Here is a 10,439-nt window from a genome sequence, read left to right as displayed (position 1 = left end):
TTTCCTAAGGCTAAGAGAGAGGGACTGGCCCAGGGTCACCCAGATAGAATTTACAAGGTGCCTGGTACCTTAACTAGTACAGCAAACTGGTTTTCACAGTCTGCTCTGAAAGCACTAGTAATGGTAGAAGCTAAAGTTTCAACATTCTAGACATATAATACAAGGGCTACAGAAGACTCCGTAGCTTGTAACACTCAAAGGCAACTGAAACAAGATAATTAAATATTACCACTGCGTTGATGATAATTGAGGAAGCATTTACTGAAAGATAATCTCAGGGATCTATGATGGGTAGCAAAGAATGAGAAGCGATGGAGTGATTTAAAAATAACAACAAACATATTAACTTCATTAATGGGCCTGAACAGTTCACTTATTCAAGGGAAACAATTGTAACATTTCTTTTTCTTTGCTAGCTTTTTTTCCTCCCAGCTTCTAAATTTTTGCTCTACAAAAATGTACATTATTAATTTTATTTTAATAATATTATTATTATTTTGGTGGGATAGCTTTCTCAAGGTATGGTATATATAGGTAGTCTTCAGTTTACAACCATTCGTTTAGTGACTGTTGAAGTTACAATGACTGAAAAAAGTGAATTATTACCATTTATTATATGACTGTTGCAACATCCCCATGGTCACGTGATCAAAATTCGGATGCTTGGCAACCAACATGTATTTATGATGGTTGCAGTGTCCCAGGGCGATCCCTTTGGCGGCCATCGGACAAGCAAATCAATGAGGAAGCCAAATTCACTTAACAACCATGTTAACTTGGTAACTGTTTGATTCCCACTGGGAAGAAAGATTGTAACATTGTATAATGGAGCAAAACTCACATAACAATTGTGTTGCTTAGCTACGTAAATTTTGGGCCTCAATTATGGTCATAAGTCAAGGACTACCTGAATTTATTTATTCCCCCACTGGTCATTCCATAACATACAAAAATGCCATCTTAGGACTCTTTTTTTGTTTTGAATCAGTGACTATTATTCATAATCTCTATTTAATTGTCAAATGGATGTGTGTACTAAGTGTAGGGACATACTGCAATTATACAACCCCTCCCCCCCCCCCCCTTCCTTCCTAAAGTTATACTAAAGTTTTTATTTTACTTTCACAACACTCCATTCTCACTAACGCTCTGGCCTAAGTTTACAAGTGAGGACTGCTTGGAATGTATTTTTCATTGGCGGAGCCGATGTTAGTGACATCAGCCAAAGCACTTTTGATTGGTTAGCTGGTTGCTGGGACTATAAAGGGCTTTCGGTGAGGCAGTTAACCCGATTTCTACCGGGAAACCAAACTTGAGGTCCTGGCTAGCGGAACGCGGGGCAATTAGTCCCGGGGGGAAAAGATGCCAGCGGGAGTTGGGGATGATGGTTCCCCGGAAGCCGGGCGGCCGAGGCCCCGCCTGACGAGCCCTTTGGAGGCGGCGAGCGCCTCCCCCGCCCCCCGAGAAACTCTCCCGCCTTTCCCTCCGTTGCCCTTTTAAGTGGGGGTTTACAAGGCGTCGAGAGTAGCACGAGGCATCGGGAGGAGACCTTCGGATTGGCCGCGGTCCCCGTCTGTAGACACACCCCTCATGCAAAAAGAGACCTTCTGAGTGGAAGGAGGAGAAGGTAAACAGAGTTGAATCACTCTCCCGGCTGACCAATTGGGGGTGGAGGGGCGGAGGGAGGGGGGGGCGCTCGCTGGAAGAACCTTTTGCGTGATGGGCTTCTGCGAAATCGGTCCTGAGCAGGGCTGTGCTGGAACACTGAGGAGCCGTAGGCGAGGGGGGAGTGAGTCAGGCAGTGGGCAGATCCAGCCTCAGTCGCTGCTGCTGCTGCTGCTGCGTAGAGTCCTCACGCTTGGGCTGCTGTTTCAGCACCGCGCCTTCTGAGGAGTGTGTGAATGCGCTGGAAAGCCTCGCGAAGCGGGGGCGGAGAAGCAAACGCGGCGGCGGCTCGGGTGCGAGGATCGCTGAGCTCTTCCCGAGCTCCTTTCGATTTTCTCCTGCTTTCCGTCCCCTCGCGGGGTGGGGAAGAGGAGGAGGAGGTGGAGGAAGAGGAGGAGGAGGAGAAGAAGAAGAAGAAAAAGAAGGAGGAGGAGAAGAAGAAGAAGAAGAGGGAAAACTCCCTGCTGGTGCTATTTGGATTACTTGAAACCACCCCTCGTGACCCTGTTTTCCGAAGAAGGGAGCCTTATCACTGTCTAGCCTCAGAAGCGAGTCCGGGAGTGCACGACCCACGCGCGACGCCTCCCCGATCTGGAGTTGTCCGGCGTCCGTGGAGAGGGGGCGCGGGAAGCGACGGCGACCGAGGTCAAAAGGTAGGCTAGAGGTGGTTCTCCTGGCTGGGAATCCCGGATGGTCGTGGTTATGTAAACGCCGAGCCCCGGCAGCGGCTTCCCTCCTGGCTGCAGCGGCACCCCACCCACCCCACCTCCACCCGCGATCCGCAACCTGAAGGGAGGCGACCTAGCCGCCCGGCGCTCGTCACACCGCCACCCCACCTACCCTTCCCCCCCCCCCCCTCCCCGGCCCTCGGAGGGCGAGAGGGCGGCGGCGGCGGCAGCAGCGGCAGTCACAGGCAGGCAGCGCGGAAGAAGTTTTGCCCCGGGGCCCTTCGCCCTTCCCCTCCCCCTCGGAAATCGTTACCTCGGGGAGGGCCCCCCGACGGTCGCCTGCAAGATGTCAGCGGTGGCTTACATGGACTTCGTGGCTGCCCAGTGCTTGGTCTCCATTTCCAACCGCTCCGTGGCACCGCCGGACGTGACCCGCGAAGCCGAGGTCCTGAAGATGCCCGAGGAGGAAGCCGCCGCCGCCGCCGTCGTGACCAAGGAAATGAACGACCCCCGGGACGCCTGGAAGGATTATTGCACGCTGGTGACCATCGCCAAGAGCTTGCTGGACTTGAACAAATACAGAGCCCTCCCCGCCCCTTCCATCTGCAGCGACAGCGTGGAGAGCCCCGACGAGGACATCGGCTCCGACAGCGACGTGACCACCGAATCGGGATCGAGCCCTTCCCACAGCCCGGCCGAGGGCCAGGAGGCTGCCCGCGGGCCCGGCGCCCTGGCCCTCCTGCACGGCGGAGGGCCGGCCAAAGGCAAGCTGGCCGCGGAAAAGAGACACAAGTGCCCCTACATCGGCTGTGGCAAAGTGTACGGCAAGTCCTCCCACCTCAAAGCCCACTACCGGGTCCATACAGGTGAGCGGCGGCACTCAGGTGAACGGCGGGGGGAAGGGGAGGGGGCGAGGGGGGTGAGGTGAATGGGGGAGGGCGAGCGGGCGGGGACGGCCCGGGAGTCGCGCCTGTTTGCAAAAAGGCAAAGGGGGTTTTAGGAGGAGGAAGGGGAGCCGAGCGAGAGCTCGAGCTCTTCTGCCGCGGCGGCCGCTCGCTTTCCCTCCCCCTCCTTTCAAGTATGTCGGTTGTCCTCAGCTGAACCCTCCTTCAAATGCCGCGGTTGCCTTAGCGCCGCGCTTCCTGCCTTGCCCGTCCCTGCCTTGCCTTCTCTCCTCCCGAGCTCGCTCTGGTGCAGGCTGCCTGCATTTGGGCACAGGGTGTTAACTGCAAATGACACGTCAAAATGATGAGGATGGATGGATGGAGGAGATGAGGGTGTTGGGAGTGGATGACAAACCCCCCTCATCTTTCATATGTTTCCCCCCTTCTGTAGATGGCTTGCCTTGCTTACACCAAGCCGATGGCGCCAGTAGAGGAGCTGTTGTTCTCTTCAAAAGCCTTCCCCTCAATCTCTAAAAAGGATGTTGGAGGAGGGGGTCAGGGGGCTCAATGGGTGAAGTTGATAGGGTTTCCTCCTCTTTCGTGATTGCTCGGTGGCCCTCCCTTTAGGGCTTCCTCTCATCAGTCAAAAGCTTCTCAACGCTGGGTTAGGATTCTCATGAGATTCTATTTTATTTTATTTATTTGACTTCATGTTTTTCTTTGGCTGCTGCCTTGGCATGGATCTTTTCCATCCTAAGCCCTGCTCGGGGGCTTCTTTGGCACCTCTGGATTCCATGAACTCCACCTGGGCGTGGCTGGGTTTGGTGGCTGTCGTGGATTGATGACGTATTTTTCCAATTCTCACGTGGGCGCTTGTTGGCTTTCATTGCCTTGGGAGGTAAGCGCAAGAGGGCGGGAAAGAATAATGGCGGCAAAAGCAGAAGGCCCCGAGGTCCATGTTTTGGGACAGTTTTGTTTAACGATGTCCAGATGCACGCAGTACATGTGACACCGCTTTTTTTTGAAAAGAAAAATTCCTTATTTTCATTCAGTTTTCAGGAGCATGGCAGCTGTCTTCATTTGAGACACTATTGCCTCATGTGTTGCCTTAATTGCTTTCTTTTGTGGGCTTGGAACTTGTTGAGTGCATCATCAGTAAGTGGCTTCTTCTGAGGGTATGTTTGCAATATTCTTGGTTCAAACCCCAGCATATGATAATGGGTTATAATTCTCTGTTTCTTAGTACATCTGGTACTGCCTTGCAGGCACCGGAAAGTGCATTCCGAGCACTTGGTGAATATGTTTAAAGATAAACGCTGATTAGGATACTTAAAGGGAGCTTCCTTGAAAGACGAAATGATTGGGGGAAATGAATGCCATCTTTTCCCACCAAAGCACATTGTATCCAGTTGTCCTATGTGGGTGTGTTGGCAGCATCTGTGATCAAACATGAGGTGGTTAGTAAGCTTTGAAGATGACACATGGGGCTACATGTATTTATGGTGCCTCATTGGCAAAACACACATCACAGCTTTAGCCTGCCTTTTTGTTGGTCATGTGATTATAGAGTGATATTCCATTTCCAGCATATGGAGCCTGGTCTTGGGGTAGTCAGATTGTATGCTATTTGGGGTTTCCTTTGGCAGGGAAGAAAAATAACCTAGGGAATAGTTGTGTGGTCTGATAAAGGGTCTGTTGAAAGCACCAGCAATGTGTTGAGAGATTTCAATGCCATCTTGGGAAATAAGCAAGCTTTCACTCGGTTTGTAAATATATATTTTTTTCTATTTGTGTTACGTTCCTGTTATTTGAAAACCAGAAAGAGCAGCAAGACTCAATGTTGCAAGTTGTTCCTCGATCCAAATGATCTGTGAAACGTTTTGTGTGTGTGTGTGTGTGACCTAGAGTAGGTCATGTGAGTTAGGAGCTGAAGAAAAACATTGATCAGATAGTATAAGAATGGGTTTGATTTCTTTCTTATGACGAATATGTGATGCATATAAGGCTTAAAAGTGCCTTGCATGGAGATAGGATAGTTGCTGGGGAAGCAAAACGGAAGCCCGTAATCCTTAGCATTTTTTTTCTTATAGATTATATTTTTTAAAAAATGGACTTGAAAAGGAGTAAACCTTCATTATAGGAAGCCGGTCATGGTACTATTGATATCCACATTAGCTGTATTTAATTTTTACTTAAGGGAGAGGGACTAACTGGATTTGGCTGAATGTCTATGGTAGAGTATTCCTGGATGATGTGTGGGAGAGAATCTCAACCCTATTTTCCTGTTCACACAATGGGCATCGTAAACTGCAGAATGGAAAATGAACAGGAAAAGGAGTGTCGTGTGTCATTCAGCAGTGATTCCTGTGGCTAAAACCCATAATACAGGAAGGAAAGAGAATGTGTGCATCGGCTTTTTTCTGTAGCATGGCAGAAATACCCAATGATTTGTAAAGTCAAGTCAATTGCTGAGAATGCCCCAGCAGTATCCTACACATAGGAAATGCCAGTGATTTTCTAATCATTCTAATGAAGCAAGTTCTTACATTTTGTTTCTTCCTAGCAATAAGATTAAAGATAGAACTTCGAAAGAGGAAGCCACATGGCTCAATTCTCAGCTAACCCAAAGGTCTACATTATATAAATGCATTAAAATTTCCCTTTTCTTGTCACTGCTTTATAGTTTCCTGATATCAACATCTATACAATATTTTGAGCATTGTGACTGACAGTTCTACAAATTAGTAGTATCCATTCTACAAATTAGTAGTATCTTCATTATGTATTGACCTTCCATATTTTCCTGTGCTTGTGAGTTCAAGGCTTTTCCACCAAGGAGCTAGGTTCAGAGAACAGCAAACCATTTACTATCAACTCAAGGGTGGAGAAATTTGGGATGGAAATTAAGAAATAATCCCTGTTTTGCTTTGAGGATGTATTGCATCACTGACTTATTTGCAAGAAATAGGTTTATAATTTGACTAAGAACTTTAGTGTTTCGTCTCTGAAAGACTAATTCCTTTGGCCTATCAAAATTCCTATCATCATATGTAGGAATCAGAATTAATGTTAATTAATGCAGGGAAAATATAATTCAATGATATACAAAGGTAATCCTCCTTTAGCAACTACAATTGGAACTGGCAACTTGGTCATTAAGTGAAACTGCACATGTGCTCAAGTTCTTACTTTAGTTTTCCTAGACCTATGAAGGTCGTAAATGTGAGGACCGGTCATAAAGTTACTTTTTCATCAACACTGTAATTGGTCACTAGATGAGGCAGTCATTAAATGAGGACTGTCTGTAAATAGATCACGATGATGGATCTCAACTAGTTGCTAACTTAAAATTCCAGCATTCCTTATCATTGGCTCTGCTGATTAGGACTATTATAACCAACTCTGAAGTGCCAAGGATTTCCCACCACTCTCTTTAGACAAAGATATAGGCGATTATGGCTGAAGCAAATAACACTGAATACAAGCAGACTAAGAACTCATTTCTCTTCTGCACACTCCACATCTCCCTGGAGGCATTTTTTTTTTGGGGGCGGGGGGGCTGTTTTCTTCTATCTTATGCTTTGTACCTTTTTAGTGTTTCCTTCATTGGTATTATTAAAGCCATATTTTCCCTGGTAAGGCTGTATGCATAAGATGCATGTTGCGCACTTTGAGCCTTGACATAGGAAACACATTGACAAAATGGCTCTCACAAACCTGGCATGCTTCAGAGAGAGAAGGTGCCAGATCAGGGAGGGTGTGTGTGGCTAAACTATGCACTGCGGGGATTATCGTGATGGTTTTGGCACTTTCCATAGGGACTCCAGAAGCATGGAGGCACCGAAATCACATTGCACCAACAATGCACGTGAGTTGTGCTGAATGTTTTCACGTAGGCTGTGGAAAATTTGGGTTAGATGGGATGTTGAAACTAGGAACGGACAGATGCTTTGCTTTCTGAGCCTGATCATGAAGAATTAAACACACTCTCAAGCTCTTATTTTTCATGCAGAGTTTTTATAGGCAATGTAAAAGATATGATTTTTAGAGGCACCTGGGACAATTACAAGAAACAAACCATAGTTTATTGTGTGTGTATGGGAATTTCCACATGGAGGTTGGGTGTTAGTAAACTACTTTAATTGCATCCTTCCTAATTCCATGGCATTGTGTTGTCCATCTTATGGTCCCAACATTTTACTCATGGCGAGATACACAGGATATGAATGGACGGATCACAGTACAGGTAGTCCTCGAGTTACATCCACAACTGAGCCCAAAATTTATGTTGCTAAATGAAACATTTGTTAAGTGAGTTGGTCCCGTTTTACGATGTTTCTTGGCGCACTTGTTAAGTGAATCACTGCAGGTTTTAAATTAGTAGCACCACTGTTAAGTGAATCTGGTTTCCCCATTGTCAGAAGGTCACCAAAGGTCATCACATGATCGCAGGACAGGGCAACCGTCATAAATGTGAATTAGTTTTCAAGCATCCAAATGTAAATCATGTGACCATGGGGATGCTGCAATGGTCATAAGTGTGCAAAAATGGTCACAAGTCACTTTTGTTCAGTCCCGTTGTAACTTCGAACATTCCCTGAGTGAACTGTTGTAAGTCGAGGACTACCTGTATAATCTGGTAGATGCAATGACTGCATGAGATAACCAGCATGTCAGGAAAGATTTCCTTTGGAAAAATAAAAGTTTCTATCATTAATGCAGGTATTATTACTCTCTTGCCCTGTTTCACTCTCGTGTTGATAACTTATGTTTATATCCTGATTTCAATGTACCGTTCATGTAAGCAATGATTGTATTGCCTGCCGCATTACGGCTCCATAAAATGGACTAAAATTTATTCACGTTAATGTTTTGAAGAAACAAATGTATTTTCCCACGAAATAGAGCACTAACGTAGCCCAACCTTAAACAAGGAAAATGCCCACTTTGAAAGGAAGCAGTGAATGACAAGAGCCAGACATACCTCTCAGCTTCATCCTTTGACACCAAGGCTAGTAACTTTAATTGCTATTCGTGGACATTCTCCAAATGCCTGCTCTGTTGACATCTAGCACACATGAGGAAATTCCTGCCTCTGCCCTTGGGGACTTCCCCAGCTATGACAGCAGCACGTTGCAGGTGGCCAAATAATTAGCTACTTACTAAGAAATCTGGATTACAACATTACGGTTCTGATTAGCTGATCCTTCCATCTTGCCCCCTACTTGAAAATAGACACTTTTGTCATATTTGAAAGCATTTGGCTGCAATAATTTTTTGGACTCAACCAATGTAACTTTTTTTCCTGATTCAGGACATCAACCTACAGCACACTTGTTCTGCCCCTTCTGGACCTGTTTCCTTCCCGGTCTGAAAAAGAAGTGAGCAATTGGATCCCAATTTCCCAATTCTAAAATCAGAAAAGCAAAAAAAAGGGGGGGAAGCGTTATTCAGTATTTGAATGCATACAGATAAATATCTAGTTACTATCCAAACTGAAATCATCTTCAGAGCTTGTCTTCTATTCTTACTGCCTAAATAGACAACTCGTCCACAGAGAATGATGGAAAAAATGGAGAGTAGCTTTGTTCTTTCTAAGTGCGATCTTTCCAATGTAGATTCCTGCATTGTGCATCTGAATGCATTTTTTTCCTTGACCATTTTTTTCCCTTCCTCCTCCAGATAGACCTCAACTTACAACAGGTTCATTTAGTGACCATTCAAAATTACAGTGGCACTGAAAAATGTGACTTATGCTCATTTTTCACACTTATGGCCACTGCAGCAAGCCCCATGGTCCCACATGATCAAAATTCAGGAGCTTAGCAACTGATTCATATTTATGATGGGTGCAGCATCCTGGAGTCATGTGATCACCCTTTGTGACCTTCTGACAAGCAAAGTCAATGGAGAAGCCAGATTCACTTAACAACCAGGTTACCAACTTAACAACTGGCGCGATTTACTTAACAACGGTGGCAAGAAAGATAAAACGGGGCAAAATTCATTTAACAAATGTCTCACCAATGTAAATTTTGGTCTCAAGTGTGGTCACAAGTCAAGGACTATTTTATGCTTTTCTGATTGTACATGTTTATGGCAAACTGATTTTTTTTAAAAAATCACCTACAGGGGGAAAAGGAAGCTTTGCGGGTTGCTACCAGCTGACCACGAAGTATCCAGATGTTTTTGAATAGTGGTATTCCCAGTCCTAAAATTAGGTTTAGGGAGTTAAGTGTTTGGGACAAATAATGCCAGAAGAGAAATTAAAAAGTAAAATTGCTGTGAAATACCCAAATAAAACAGTGCTTTTTCTAGAAAAATGGGGGGGGGGGGAATCTGACAGATCATTGCTGATACTTTGGTCTAGTAGTCCATGGAAACTTAATAGCTTCTAGACAATTCTGGAACATCTATTGCTTAAAAGGGGAAGATGAGAACTAAACTGTCAAATGCTAATACAATGAATGCTTGGATAATATAGGATTTGCCGAAAAATCATGAGTGACCCCAGTTCTTTGGGAAATAAAGAAGATTGCAGCATGTTTAGATAGTAGCTAAAATTGTTTATAAGTGTTGAAGTGTTAAGATTGTGGGTATAATCTTTATTACCCCACCCCACTCCAGTACATATTTATGGAGTCAGTGCTAGCTTCATAAAAGTCCATCTTTACAATCTTGTTTTTTTTTTCCAACGAGTTCCCACACTATCTGTTCCCCCAAAAAGCTGCTACAGATTATATTCCCAAAATAAACAACAACATAAAAAATAGAATCACCTGGAGGGGCAAGTCCATTTAATTTACAAATCTTTTCACAACCAGCGAAAGGGCCCAAGGGTATTCCATGTTATGAGAATGCCCCCCATCACTTAAAGAGTAGATGGCCTCAGAATGTAGATCTCTGTGGTGAATCACCATTAAAAAAAAAACCCATTAAAGATCTTCTTGGAGTGAGTCTTACTTTTTCTGAGCCTTCCAAATTAGCAGTCTTTACTTCTTTCTGTTATCTAGTGGTGCCATGGGTTGAGGGAATGTTTTCTTTTTTCTTTTTCTTTTTTTGTATACTGTGAAGAGCTTGTGGGCAGGCTGAGAAAGGCCTGAAAAGCAGAGTAGACACAATCAATCAACAGACAAAGGGTGTTGGCAGCTTATCTCACAAGTGGCAACTCAGCCCAGGTAGTGAGAGAGAGCTGGGAAGAAAGCTTTTCAGATCATTCAAA

At 45.2% G+C, this 10,439-nt stretch overlaps 1 protein-coding gene across 2 annotated transcripts in view; it reads left to right on the top strand.

Annotated features, from left to right (window-relative positions):
• Positions 1-1,678: 1,678 nt before the first annotated feature.
• KLF9 (KLF transcription factor 9) overlaps positions 1,679-10,439 on the top strand; it is a 35,464-nt gene continuing 26,703 nt past the window's right edge. Inside the window, exon 1 of one of the 2 annotated variants that reach the window (XM_026675376.2) lies at positions 1,679-3,199. In XM_026675376.2, the coding sequence (XP_026531161.1) occupies positions 2,680-3,199 (520 nt within the window). In that variant the 5' untranslated portion in view covers positions 1,679-2,679. The remainder of the gene's footprint in view (positions 3,200-10,439) is intronic. The other variant, XM_087957805.1, reaches the window with a different exon arrangement.

This window comes from Notechis scutatus, chromosome 2 (genome assembly GCF_049901735.1).
Source record: "Notechis scutatus isolate UNSWTSFEM ecotype Mainland chromosome 2, rNotScu1.2, whole genome shotgun sequence".
Taxonomy (NCBI): Eukaryota; Metazoa; Chordata; class Lepidosauria; order Squamata; family Elapidae; genus Notechis; species Notechis scutatus.
This window is presented reverse-complemented; position numbering and strand designations above follow the sequence as displayed.